The sequence below is a fragment of the Impatiens glandulifera genome, chromosome 5 (assembly GCF_907164915.1).
Source record: "Impatiens glandulifera chromosome 5, dImpGla2.1, whole genome shotgun sequence".
Classification (NCBI taxonomy): Eukaryota; Viridiplantae; Streptophyta; class Magnoliopsida; order Ericales; family Balsaminaceae; genus Impatiens; species Impatiens glandulifera.
The window spans coordinates 48,682,722-48,697,767 of NC_061866.1; the positions used below are offsets into that span (position 1 = coordinate 48,682,722).

The 15,046-nt window shown below is 31.7% G+C and overlaps 3 protein-coding genes and 1 pseudogene across 3 annotated transcripts; all 4 read left to right on the forward strand.

Moving 5' to 3' along the window:
* The first annotated feature begins 4,796 nt into the window (after positions 1–4,796).
* Positions 4,797–5,618, forward strand: LOC124940046 (heme-binding protein 2-like). Its single transcript, XM_047480523.1, has 2 exons — positions 4,797–5,086; positions 5,166–5,618. The coding sequence occupies exons 1-2, from the start codon at positions 4,836–4,838 to the stop codon at positions 5,578–5,580; spliced, it is 666 nt and encodes a 221-aa protein (XP_047336479.1). The 5' UTR covers positions 4,797–4,835; the 3' UTR covers positions 5,581–5,618.
* Positions 5,619–5,998: 380 nt separating this feature from the next.
* Positions 5,999–7,344, forward strand: LOC124939985 (2-oxoglutarate-dependent dioxygenase DAO-like). The gene is made up of 3 exons (XM_047480454.1): positions 5,999–6,450; positions 6,521–6,842; positions 6,930–7,344. The coding sequence occupies exons 1-3, from the start codon at positions 6,110–6,112 to the stop codon at positions 7,185–7,187; spliced, it is 921 nt and encodes a 306-aa protein (XP_047336410.1). The 5' UTR covers positions 5,999–6,109; the 3' UTR covers positions 7,188–7,344.
* A 3,077-nt stretch (positions 7,345–10,421) lies between these two features.
* On the forward strand, positions 10,422–11,350 carry LOC124939986 (heme-binding protein 2-like). The gene is made up of 2 exons (XM_047480455.1): positions 10,422–10,733; positions 10,813–11,350. Exons 1-2 carry the CDS (start codon positions 10,465–10,467, stop codon positions 11,225–11,227), a joined length of 684 nt encoding a protein of 227 aa, XP_047336411.1. The 5' UTR covers positions 10,422–10,464; the 3' UTR covers positions 11,228–11,350.
* Positions 11,351–11,443: 93 nt separating this feature from the next.
* Positions 11,444–14,509, forward strand: LOC124939984 (annotated as a pseudogene).
* The last annotated feature ends 537 nt before the right edge of the window (positions 14,510–15,046 follow it).

The following is a 15,046-nucleotide window of genomic DNA, read 5'->3' on the forward strand; positions in this document are numbered from 1 at the left end:
TGAAATAATTATTATAGTAATTAAACCCAATTAATTAAACTAATAGCTAAGAAAAATTAATAAAATAATTTAATATAAATGTTATATTTATTTTATCTCAAATTAATTTTAAGGGGTCAAAATAAATTAAAATAAATAATTTAGGAAAATATTGTATCCATTTTATCCAAAATAAATTATTTATTAAATCTCAAAAATATACAAAAATAAAATAAAATAAATAGGCAAAATATATATTATGTCTATTTAAAATATTTTGTATGTCAAAAATAATGCCAAAAGGAATTGAAAAAAATTCAATTACAAACAAGCTCCAAGGCTGGAAAAAGACCGGGATCTGGTATAACCGAAATAAAGAAGAATTGGTGCAGTAAACCGCATATTCATTGGATGAGTGACAGAATATCATTCAATGCCCAATAGTTAGTCACGTCGCCCGTTACAACGTAAAAGGCGCGCGTTTGCGAAGCAGCAGAACAACTAACGCACATGTTAGCGTCGTTAGCCCAGACGCAGCGGGACTCCCAGGCACAATAGAACACTAACAGAACGCGGACGAAACGCCCAGTCATTACCATTTCATCCCAAAACGACGTCGTTTTTCCTCTAGTTATTCTTCTTCCTTGCGACGAATAACCATCATCATCGGCCAAAACTTTTGATTTTTCAATAGTGAAACTCGACCGATACTCAACCAAAACGACTAATTTGAAAGCTGAAATGATCACCCTACCACGATGATTATTTCACCTACGATCATAGCCTTCATCATCGCCTGAACGATCAAGTTGGATGAAGAACAAACAAAAATCATTTATGGCGTTTTGACTGAAATTCGATCCACTTGGTCGATCAACTGACCTTGTGAGGCTATAAATAGCTCTTTAAGGCCAAACTGAAGGCAATGATCTAAATCTCAAGTCCTCAATCAATCCCATACGAAATACGCCATTAAATTTTTTTTTACTTTTCTTGAAAATTTTAAATCTTTGTGTAAGACTGTAAAGCTCAGATTTGGGCATTCATAAAGTTTCTAAAAGAGTTCAGAAGTATTCTTCAACTCACAGTAAACTTACAATTATACTATAATTCCATTACAAGTTCAAATTGAAATTTTAAATTTTAGTTCGACCAATTTTATGTAATGCCTGATTGTTCAATTTTTTGATTGGGAAACGTTCATGAGATCATTTATAAGATTTCTATCGAAATTAATTTGAATCAATCGATCCAAATCAAGAATACCTAAATTTGATTTTGAAAATTTTCAAAATTGGGTTTTTGTTTTTGAGTTATAACTCAAGAACAACAACCCAAAAACCTTTCTAACATGTTCAGAACCAATTCCAAACAATCTCGATCATGTTTGATAAAAAACTATTTTTTTTATAAATATAAAAATTTCAGCTTTTGAATTGGTTAAAATGAACCGTCAACGTTCATGTTTTGGTTTCGTTCAATCATATGAAGTATAAGAAAATTATTGGCAAGATCTTTACACTTTATTGAACCTTAAAAAAAATGAAAACACGTTTATCACTCCAAAACTGTTTAATTTGAATGGAACATCATCCCGATCGAATGATGCATCGTGATGATGTTATAAATGATCTTTGAGACTAGACGAAGCTCCCCATGCCTTTAGATCGAAGGATTAAAGCCCTAGTCGAATTCATCAAACTTGTAGTTTGATGTTCTTAACGACCGACCGTTCGAGGGATTGACTTGGGTTCGATTTCCGACCAAGAAAATTGAACCCTCCCCTGCACCCGACCGAGAATCTCTAACCTATGACCGAGAGTTCTCTACACCTCGACCGAGGATTTCTAGCATTGACCGAAGAATCTTAACCTAGGACCGAGAGCTTCCCGCACCTCGATCGAGGAAATCTAGCTTAGGACCGAGAGCTCCTAGTCTAGGACCGAGCTCCCCACACCTCGATCGAGAATTTTCGCACCCGACCGAGGGATCTCGACCCCAGACCGAGGGGATAGCCCTCGACTGAGAGGACCGGTCTTAAGTCCTGTTTGGTTGAGATTTTTAATTTTAAAAAAAATAGTTTTATTTTGAAGCCCAAACTAAACCATTTTAAAAAAATTCAAACAAATAGAAAACAATTTCAAAATATTTTGAGAATATTTTCACAAAATATATTTGATAAGGGTATGTTAGAGATTTTTTTTTTGAAATTCTAATGTCTTAAGTTTATATTTATTAGGTATTTTCCTCAATAATTATCAAATGCAAGAAAAATCTTGTGCATATTTAGGATTTAAAAAATAATTGGTTAAATAAAACATAATAAAATAATTTTTTCACGATTCAAAATTTTATAAAGTAGATACCGTTTTTTAACTGGTATGGAGAAAATAATACTAATTTTAAAAAAATTCTAATCAAGTATGCGTTTATATACCTATACAAAACATTTTATTGATTTTAAATTAAAAATCAATTGACGACTTTTTTCTTAAATAAATAATTAAAAATACATCTTTCTTTTAATTAAACGATGATTTGATTATCCTAAATTTAAAAGATTATTTAAACTCGATAAAAAAATATAGTATTTTAATTAATTTCAAAATGTCATAACACATTTCTTTAAAAATTTTAAAATAATATTTTTTTAAGAAGATTATTAACTTTTATGAGATAATAGAGTTAGTTTAGTCATTATTAGGCCTTGTTCAGATTGGGGTTTTTGAAAAAATCTAGAGAGGGAAAAAGATTATGATTGGTGATTATTTTTGGTAAAAAAACTTAAAAGGTATTGATATATATGAATAAAATAAAAAATAATAATTTAAAATAAAGGGTATTTTGGTTAATGAAATGAGTGATGTAATTGTTGAGAAGTGATTGATTGGAAAATTGATTTGGGATAAGTTTTAAAAACCCAAAGAGAACAAAGCCTTAAATAACTACAATAAATTTATTATTATTATATAAATTTTTAATAATCTATTTTCTTTTTAAATGTTATTATTGTTGTTTTTTATACTATTATAACTTTGAGAGTCAATATAAATTTTTATTTGTTGGTTTATCTTTTACCAGCTTAAATAATATATTATCTAACATTTTATAATATTTGTCTTTAATCTCAAAGTGACTAATTTTCCTTTATTATAAATTTTAGGATGGATGCTATCATATTAATATCATTATTATATATAAAAAGATATTTATATAACATAAAATATAATAATAATAATAATAAATTTTCATTTAATTTCTTGTATAATTTAACAACAAATTAGAATTAATCAAGAGAAGAGAATAGAATGGCAAGATAACAAATAATTAATTCCTGTGAGTCATATATATTTATTGATGACATGAGCCGCCTCCGCCGCAGCAACGGCCGCCGTTGACTAGACCGCCGTGAGCTAGAATAACCATACCTCCGTCCTTCTCATCATCATCAACATCATTATCATCATGAACATCTCCTTTCTCAAGATCATGATCAATATTATTGTCTTCTGCTGCTGCTGCTGCAGGCATAGGAGGAGGACAAGGGGCTACAGTACTACTGTTACTGCTGCAGCAGCTATTCTTCTTCTTCTTCATTGAATTATTAGCATTTGGCTTCTTCAATTCATCTAATTTCTTCTTCATCAATTTTCTTACAGACAAAAACACTACAGCTGCGGCGGCGACGCCGGCTAAACAGCCACACAAAGCTATTATAACGGCAATCGCGTATTGTTTCATCATCCCTCTAACCTGGCCTGCTGATTTAATTCGCTACTTCATCATCATCCTTTTTTTTTATTTAAATGCATTATCAAGCAAACTTTGAATCACACTCAAAACTGCAAAATTAATAATTTAAACTTAATTAACAAGTCCTACGTACATATTATTGTTTCAAAACAAACAAACAGTAGATCAATCAATAGTGTTGTAACGGAAGATTGTCAAAGGATTTTCCGGGAAGTTAGACACACAATTATTAATTGTGTCTTATAAGTTTGAAGATACTAATTATATTTTAATTAATTTGTATGAATGATTCAACAAAACAAAATATATCACAAACCATGGGCCTGTCTGCCCTACCTTACCCTAAGATTTTCTTTTTCTACTTGGGCTTAACTCATTTTCTTGCTCTGGGCCTTAAAAGATATTTATTAAAAACTAGTATATAATAGAAAGAAAAAGAAACCCTAAATATTCTTATTTGTAACAACTATATCAATATATATATACATTTTTATTAAAGAAGATTGCCTTGGCCGAATGATTTGTTAATTGTAGTTTTTTTTATGTAAATAAATAATTATTAAATTTAATAATTAAAAGTTCTAAAGTAATTACTAAATATGTAATACCTATAAAAAATCATAATAAATAATAATTTAAATTTAGTAAGAATTATAAAATAAATTCAAAATATTTAATGTGATTAAATAACACTCCATATGTGATTAAAAACAAGGTGAAATTAATTAGGCTATATATAATAGTCTCTTATACATATTAATTATCATGTTACCTAATTAGTTCTAATATTATGTATATTCTAGTAATCCCCATTATTTATAATTTGGAAATAAATCTTAGTGATAAACCATATCAGACTTTTTTTGTTATTATAATTTATTAATTACCTTTTTCTTCAAAACTTTTGAAATTAATAGAATATAATAAATACAAAATTATCTAGAAAGCAATAAAATAATAAAAGATGGGATGCATAAAGTACCACGTGTGACGAGTCAGCCAAATCCTTGAAATGTTATATATATATAGTAACGGCAAAGAATGAATCTACAGAGTCCATATTCATTCCTTCTGTTTTCAAATAATCCTCAAAGTCATCGACCATGGCGGCGCTAGGGTTACTCAAGCTCTCTTTCCTCTTAAGCCTTCTCAGACCTAATTACTACTCAAACCTAAACGCGGGCACAGCAGTAAAACCACCGCCGAGTTGCAGCCGAATCGAATGCCCTGTTTACAATGTTATCGACACCGGAAAAGATTACGAGATCCGTCAATACAATTCCTCCATGTGGATGTCCACTTCTTCTATTCAGGACATTTCCTTGGTCGGAGCCGCCAAAACGGGCTTCTTACGGTACTAATTGATCTTTCATTTATTCTAATAATAATAATGGTTAATTTGAAGTTGGGTATGTCTGAAATTGAAATGACAGGTTATTTGATTACATACAAGGGAAGAATGATTTCAATGAGAAAGTAGAAATGACGGCGCCGGTTATGACACAAGTTTCCCCAAGCGACGGTCCTTTATACGAATCATCATTTGTTGTTAGTTTCTATGTCCCAAAGAAGAATCAGAAAAACCCTCCACCTGCAAACGGTCTCCATGCTCAGAAATGGAAGAATACCCACGTTGCCGTTAGACAGTTCGGTGGATTCGTTAAGGATTTTGATGTCGGCGTCGAGGCGGCGGCCTTAGCGGAAAGCATAGCCAACACCAAATGGGCGGCGGCGATTGGAAAGTCACATGCTGCCGAACCGACCAAGGTGTTTACGGTGGCGCAATACAATTCGCCGTTTGAGTTCTTTGGAAGGGTGAATGAGATATGGTTAACCTTTGAAATTTGATCAATTATTATTTTATAATAATCTTGTAATGGGAATTTGGAATAATTTTTTTAATAATTAAGATTTGTTCATTGTTCATAGTTTAGTTAATCGAATGTTCTAAAAAATCTACACTTAAAAGAGACATATTATATATATATATATATATATATATATATAAATATAAATATATATATATAAATATAAATATAAATATATATATATATAAATATATAAATATAAATATATATATATATATAAATATATATATAAATATATATATATATATATATATATTTATATATATATATATATATATATATAAAATAACTTGTATGATTGGATAAAAATCCGATGTGGTATAGGCAGTGCCACATGTAAATAAAGAAAATGACCCACCATCATTTCCTACTCATTGAACATGTGATGGATTGAGAACATCAATTACAGCACGAAAACTCTTTAGGTCGTCTTGATCGAGTCGTCAGTGAAGTGAAGAGATCAAATTAAGTTGAAACCCAATTGAAGTTGGAGTTGGAGAGAGCCAGAAATGAAATCATCATCATCTTCTTCTGTACCAGTGATCGATCTGCAGAAATTCCCATCAGAATCCCACAATCTGATCCAAGCTTGCGATCAATGGGGATGCTTCAGGATCATCAACCATACTATACCCACCAATTTGATGTCGGAAATGAAGTCGGTCATAAAATTCCTCCTCGACCTCCCAGCCGAAGTGAAAATCCGGAACATCGACGTCATCGCCGGAAGTGGGTATGTCGCTCCGACAAAGATTAATCCACTCTACGAGGCCCTGGGTCTCTACGACATCGGGTCCTCCCAAGCTGTCCGAGAGTTTTGCGACCAGCTTGAAGCTACTCCATCTCAAAGGTACCGTCTTTAATTCTAATCTGGAAGAGCTATATGTATAGAATAAGAACTGTTTCATGATCTACAACAGATACACAATAGAGAAATATTCAGAGGCAATAAATGAACTGGTGATGGATATAGGACGGAAGATATGCGAAAGTTTAGGATTGGGTTCTAAAAATTTGTTCTTGGAATGGCCATGCCAGTTCAGGATTAACAAATACAGTTTCACACCCGAAGCTGTTGGGTCTTGTGGCGTTCAAATCCACACGGATTCTGGGTTCCTTACGATATTGCAGGACGATGAAAACGTAGGAGGCCTCGAAGTTATGGATAAGGAAACGGGTGTTTTCTTGCCGATCGATCCCATGCCTGGATCCCTTCTGGTCAACATGGGCGACTTAGCCAAAGTGAGCATGTAAATTAAATGGAAATGGAAATGGAAATGGAAATGGTGGGATTTGATATTGATTTGATGATACGTGTTGATGCTGCAGATTTGGAGCAATGGAAGATTTTACAATGTGAAGCATAAAGTGATGTGCAGGGAAGCGAGTGTCCGACTGTCGATTGCTCTGTTTGTCCTGGGACCGAAAGACACTCAGATGGAAGCGCCGGCTGAGCTGCTGCTGGATTCCGATGATACTAGGTTATATGTCCCGGTGGCTTTTGAAGAGTATCGCAAACTCCGGCTTTCAAAGGGAATGCACGCGGGTGAAGCCCTTTCCCTCCTCTTACAAGATGCAAAACAGTGACTTGTAAAACAGCTAGCATGATATTCTCATTCACCTTGCTGCAATAAAATCAATGTCTTTTGATCATGAACAACAGATCTAGCTAGCTAGGCGTATTTTGAGGATTACAGACTTTACATATTTGTTTAAATATAATAAATCAAACCATCTTCAAAATCAATGCATGTAATTTGTAAAAAAAAAAATAGTTAAATTATGTTATACGTACCTAAAATTATATAGCTAGCAATAGCAATTGAAGTATAAGACCATTTTCAACCCACAAACTCATTCTCAAATTCAAACCCACATTCAAACCCACAAACTCATTCTCAAATCCAAAATGCAATAAACTGTCACATCAAACAGTAATTCACCTTTAACCCAAAAATTCATTTCCAAACTTAAAAGAATATTCTTAGAATATTCTTTTCTCACACTAACCTTTTAACTTTATTAATATTATTTATATATTTATCAACTTTACATATTTAATCCTAATCTTTTCTTATTCATTTAATAATATTAAAATAAAATTAAGTATATATATATATATATATCAATAATTCATAAACAACAAAATAATTCAATAATACATTTAAATAAACAAACATATTATACATTTCTATATTTATTAATATTGTTTAAAATTATAAATTTATAATCTATAAAATTTAAGTTATAAAATATAACGTAAAAATATATAATAAAATATAAATATAAAATAAATTAGATAAAATTTAAAAGTATAATACAATTTAATGATTTAATTAAATATTTAAAAAATATTATAATTTTTTATAATATAATTAAAAATTAAAAAACCAATAAATTGTTTCAAATAGTTTATTTAAACAAGTTTAATATTTAAATTAATATAGTTATATATTTTAAGGACTTAATTAACTTTTTATAAAAAAAATTATACAGTGAACAGGAACTACGCATATTATTTTTAGAAAGAGAATTTACATTCTCATTTTGCAGGGAAGTTTGCGGTTCGGTTGGAGCAAATTTATGAGCTGTCGTCTGCATTTGTAGTCCGATTGGAGAAGCCCTAATGTAGTGGGGTAGTAGATAGTTATACAAGTTAGTTAGTAAATGTTTGTATAGTGGATAATTATGGAAGATATTGTAATGTTTGGGTATAAAATTCTCAAATATCTTTATCAATGATATGGAAAAGATAAAACATTGAATAAATAATTCGTTAAACCCGAATCGTACCAAACAAGACTATGTTTTAGTTGAAGAACATACAAGAACATGTCCTTGTAAAAACAAGAACAATGCTATGTTCTTGTATTTTTTAAAAAAGTAAAGTTAACATCAAAATATACAATTTGAAGTGATATTGCTAATGTTAGTGATAGTTAGATTAATATATATTAGAAGAACAATAATAATGTTTTACATATCATGTCATGTTTTTTTAACTTTTCAATTTAAATAACTTGGTTTTTTTAAACCAAGTTTATGTTTAGTGTCTTAAAACTCAATGTTCAGCGTTTATGAACTTCATGTTCAACGCCTAATTACTCCATATTCAGTGCATTTTTCAGTTAAAAAAACTGTCTTTCTTTTAAACAAATTTAATGTTCAACTTCTATAAACTTAATGTTCAGCGTTTATGAATTTCATGTTCAGCTCTTTTTTCAGTAGTTTTTTAAAACCAATTTAATGTTCAGCATCTTACAACTTCATTTTCAGCGCATTTTTTAGTTAAAAATATTTATTTTTTTTCAAAACAATTTATTGATCAGCGTTTTACAATTTAATGTTCAGCGCCTATCAACGCCATGTTTTTTTAACTTTTTAGTTTAAAAAACTTTTTTTTAAACAATTTTAATTTTTTTTAAATGAACTTTGACATATTTTTACAAGACATTTCTCTACCCAAGGCCTGGTTTGATGAAAGGGCAGTTCTTATCCCAAAACTCAAACATTTTATCAACCATCAAATCAAATAATTTTATCATTTAAATACTAAAACTACCCTATAATTTTATTATCTCTATAAACGGGAAATTTGATTAAATAACCCTCATAAGAGGGTTATTACCATATTTAGCATAGCCTTACTAATTTTTTCATATATAACATTTTCTCAAGGCAAATGTCTCTTTTGTCCTTTAATTTAAAAAAAAATCATTTTTCTTTTCCCTCCTCCCCCGTTTTCCCTTCCTCTCCCTCTTTTCAACTCCCCCTACCCCGAAGACGACTGATCGAAGCCGAAGATGACCGATCAGCCATCCCTCTCCCCGACGACGAAAAGCCCAACCCACGTAACCCTTCCTCTCCCCCGAACCCCGACGAGCCCCCGACGACAAATAAGAGCCCCCGACGAGAAGCAGAACGACTGAATAAGAGCCCCCGATGAGAAGCAGAACGACTGAATAAGAGCCCCTGAACCCCGACTATCCATTGAAGGTGAGTTTATCTTCCTTGTTTTCCCGTTTCTATCTGAGTTTTCCCGTTTTCTATCGTTTATATTCCATACATGTTGAAATGGAAGAATGGTTTAAGGTTTATTGTTTAGGTTTAGGTTTATTGGCTGACTGAATAGTTTTGGGTTTAAAATGCTTTTGTCGAAAGCTGTTGCAGGCTGTCGATGGCGACGATGCATTTTCGCAGGCGACTGTGCATCTGTCGCAGGCGACGATGCATTTCCCGCCTGCGACAGATGCATCGTCGCTTTCGTCACCTTCGTCAGATGTATATTCCACCGTAAAACCAATCAGCCAAGCTCTAAAACTATTCATCCATGACCTAACCTACAACCTAGACTCTAAACGATGAAACCCTAAACATTCATCCATTTCCGCGATAAAATGACGAAGGAAACGGAAACGGAACAGTAGCGTCTAACCTGAATGTTGAAGACGTTTCGGTTTTTTTGACAAAATGTTATATATGAAAAAATTAGTAAGGCTATGCTAAATATGATAATAACACTCTCACCTACACCATATCCTCTATAAAGTCAAAAGACAAATTAATCTTCAAATTTTAAAAACTATTTTTTTTTTATTTTTTATCAAAGCCAAGTTAATGTTATTTTTTCTATAACTGAAAAGTTAAAATAAAAATATAACCATATTCTTTTAAAATATATTTTGGAAATATCTAACAAATAACAAAATTATCTTGAAGCAATAAAATAATAAAAGATGGGATGAATAATGTGCCACGTGTACCAACGTACACCAGTAAAATCCAAAGATAGAAATGTTTTATGCAACGCCACAGAATGAATTTACAGAGTCCATTCAATCGTTCTGTTTTCAAATAATCCTCAATGTCATCGACCATGGCGGCTCTAGGGTTTCTGAAGCTCTCTTTCCTCTTCAGCCTTCTCACACCTAACTACTACTCAAACTCAAACCTAAACGTGGGCACTGCAGTAAAAACACCGCCGAGTTGCAGCCGAATCGAATGCCCTGTTTACGATGTCATCGACGCCGGAAAAGATTACGAGATCCGTCTATACAATTCCTCTATGTGGATGTCCACTTCTTCTATTCAGGACATTTCCTTAGTCGGAGCCACCAAAACCGGCTTCTTACGGTACTAATTGATCTTTCATTTATTCTAATAATAATAATGGTTAATTTGAAGTTGGGTATGTCTGAAATTGAAATGACAGGTTATTTGATTACATACAAGGGAAGAACGATTTCAATGAGAAAGTAGAAATGACGGCGCCGGTTATGACACAAGTTTCCCCAAGCGACGGCCCTTTCTGCGAATCATCATTTGTTGTCAGTTTCTATGTCCCAAAGAAGAATCAGCAAAACCCTCCACCTGCAAACGGTCTCCATGTTCAGAAATGGAAGAATACCTACGTTGCCGTTAGACAGTTCGGTGGATTCGTTAAGGATTCCGATGTCGGCGTCGAGGCGGCGGCCTTGGCGGAAAGCATAGCCGACACCGAATGGGCGGCGGCGATTGGAAAGTCACATGCTGCGGAACCGACCAAGGTGTTTACGGTGGCGCAATACAATTCACCGTTTGAGTTCTCTGGGAGGGTGAATGAGATATGGCTCACCTTTGAAATTTGATCGATTATTATATTAATAATAATCTTGTAATGGAAATTTGGAATAGTCCAATATAGTTTGTTTTTTCTTTGATCTTTAATAATGAACCATCAATCACTAATAATAAAGTAAGAAGTTATTTTTATCTTCTTATTCATTCATTTTGTTAGTGTTTTTTTTTATTTATTTGTTTTGGGAAAGAATGAGTCATCACCAATATAATATATATGATAGGTCATGTTACCACTTAAAAGAGTTTATTTTTTGCACCACCAAACTTCTTCGGTCACCAAGAAATCAAGAGTAAAACCCAGGCGGAGAGAGCGAGAAATGAAATCGTCTGTACCAGTGATCGATCTGCAGAAATTCCCATCTGAATCCCACAATCTGATCCAAGCTTGCGATCAATGGGGATGCTTCAGGATCATCAACTATACCCACCAATTTGATGTCTGAAATGAAGTCGGTCATAAAATCCCTCCTCGACCTCCCAGCCGAAGTGAAAATCCGGAACATCGACGTCATTGCCGGAAGCGGGTATGTCGGTCCGACAAAGACTAATCCACTCTATGAGGCCTTGGGTCTCTACGACATCGGGTCCTCCCAAGCCGTCCGAGATTTTTGCGACCAGCTTGAAGCCACTCCATCTCAAAGGCAGGGGCGGAGCCAAGTGCAAGCTGGCCCGGGCTGTAGCCCGGGGAGCCTTATGTATTTTATCAATAACGACGGTAAATTACCGTCGTTATTGTTTATTTTCCGTCGCTAAAAGGTTATTTTTCGTCGCTAAAAGGCATTGGTGACAGTAAACTATAAAACTAGCCCGGATAGATTTTTTTAATAAAAAATTAGCCCGGGTAGGTTTTAAATCCTGGCTTCGCCCCTGCTCAAAGGTACCGTCTTTAATTCTCATCTGTAACTACTTATACATTTTAGATTTGAGTTTCCTGTGGTTGAACTAGATCGATCTATTTCATGATTTATTACAGATACACAATAGAGAAATATTCAGAGGCAATAAATGAACTAGTGATTGACATAGGACGGAAGATATACGAAGGCTTAGGACTGGGTTCTAAAAATTTGTTCTTGGAATGGCCATGCCAGTTCAGGATTAACAAGTACAATTTTACACCCGAAGCTGTTGGATCTTGTGGAGTACAAACAGTGGCGGACCTACAAGGGGGGCCTTGGGGGGCCCGGGCCTCCCCCAACCAAGATAAAACTTTTTAGATATTATATATATATTTATCAAATAAGGCTTTGCCTCAGTGGTTTTGGAGCTGAAATGTATAGTAGAGGTCAGGGGATCAAACCCTGCCTCTAACATTTCTTTAATTATAACTTTTTTTATACCAACATTATTTATAATAAACTAACACTTCCTTTAATTTCAAATATAATTTTATTAAAGTAGTTATTATTAATATTTTATTTTATACAAAAAAAATATTTTCTAAAATACAAGTAATTATTATTAATATTTTATTTTATACAATTTTTTTTTCTAAAATACAATATTTATAATAATACATAAATTTTAGTTAATATATAAATAACATTTATTTATATAAGTTAAAATATAAAGAATTATATATAAAATAATGAAAATCATATAATATTATTATTTATTTTAAAACTACATTTATATTATAATTTATTTATATATATATATATATATATATTATTAATTTTAATATAATTAATAATACAAATTACTTATAAATATAAGGATAAAATAACCATTTATATAAATATATGGGTAAAATATTATTTTATATTTCTTAATTTTAAATTAATTTTAAATTATTTCAACAAATAAATGTATTTGTTAGATTTTATTTAGGGGTTGTGACACATATTTATTTTTAATCATTTATTTTATGTAGGATATAGAATAATGAAGATGTTCTATAAACGAATTTGTACTTCTACATCATATGACCAATATGAGTCTTCTCAATCAATTAATGAGCCTACTAATGAGTCTAATGTTACTGATCAAATATACATGGTTAGAATATAGCATATCAAAAGATGCATCATTTTGTTTTTGGTATTATCTTTTCAAACCTTTAAATAGAGAAAACGTAGATGATACATTTATAGGAGATGAGTACAAAAATTGGAAAAAAGCATTAGAAAGATTCAATCGTCATATGAGAACTTCAAATAGTTGTCATAATAAAGCTAGAATTCAATTTGAATCATTTTAAGATTAAAGACATAACGTGAGAAACGTTTTACGTACACATGGTCGTGATATAAAAATAAATTATCACACATGTTTAACGACAATATTTGATGTAACACACTTTCTATTGAGGCAAGGATTACCTTTTCGAGGACATGATGAGTCAAGTAGTTCATCAAATAAAGGAAATTTTCTTGAATTGATTGATTAATATAGTCAACGTAATGAAGATATTTGTCTTCTTTTGTACCGACTCATGGACAAGAATAATTTAGTAATTGTGCTTATTAGTATTTTTATGTAATTATCGAGTAAAATTTTAATTAAAAATGCATTTATTTGATAGCCAAAAATGCTACGTTATTAGGTATTTGGCCTCCCCGAGAAAATATTTCTGGGTCCGCCACTGAGTACAAATCCACACGGATTCTGGGTTCCTTACAATGTTGCAGGACGATGAAAACGTTGGAGGCCTTGAAGTTATGGATAAGGAAACGGGTGTTTTCTTGCCGATCGATCCCATGGCTGGATCCCTTCTGGTCAACATGGGCGATTTCGGCAAAGTGAGTTGAGAGATTAAAATTAACAAGTAAAGGGATTTGATGATATGTGTTGTTGCTTGCTGCAGATATGGAGCAATGGAAGATTTTACAATGTGAAGCATAGAGTGATGTGCAGGGAAGCTGCAAGTGTCCGACTGTCGATTGCTCTGTTTGTCCTGGGACCGAAAGACACTCGGATGGAAGCGCCGGCTGAGCTGCTGCTGGATTCCGATGATACTAGGTTATATGTTCCGGTCGATTTTGAAGAGTATCGCAAACTACGTCTTTCAACGGGCATGCGGGCGGGTGAAGCCCTTGATCTCCTCTTACAAGTTGCAAAACATTGAATTAAATGTACGTATAATATGATCTCCTCCTTGCCGCAATCAAATTCATGGATTTTGATCATGAAGAACAGATCTAGCTATATATAGGGCGTATTTTGAGGATTATAATTCAACTACTTATTTAAATACAATAAATATATCAAACTATGTTGAAAACCAATGCCTCAAAGCATTCTTTCTCGATCTCAGATCTCCTAGTGGTGGGAGAGAATACAGTTAATTTTTATTATTTATCTGCTATTTTTAATTTATAAGAGATCAAAATGTTTAATTTAAATCAAATCTTAAATAAATTATATTCTTATATTCTAAATTTAAGAAGATAAAATATTTACTTACTATTTCACTCAAAGTGTCAAATTACATGTTTGAAAATATTCAATTATACATATTACTTGTATAAAAACAAATCCTTGGCAATGGAATCACATTAAAATTATTTATTTATTTTAAAAATATTATTTATCTTAACTTAATTATATATTTTTAAATAATAAATACAATTTTTTTAATTATCAATTTATTTTAATTTTTTAATAAGATTAATTATTCTAATTTATATATATATTATTTATAATTATTAAAATTAATAGTAATTTTAAATAATATACAAATATTTAATTATAAATTATTATTATATACTTAAGGTATTTATTTAGTAAATATTTAAATGTAATATAAATAGATTTATTTTAAAATTATAATTTTTAATTTTATTGAAATTTTTTAAAATAAAATTATTATTTAAAAACAAATTATT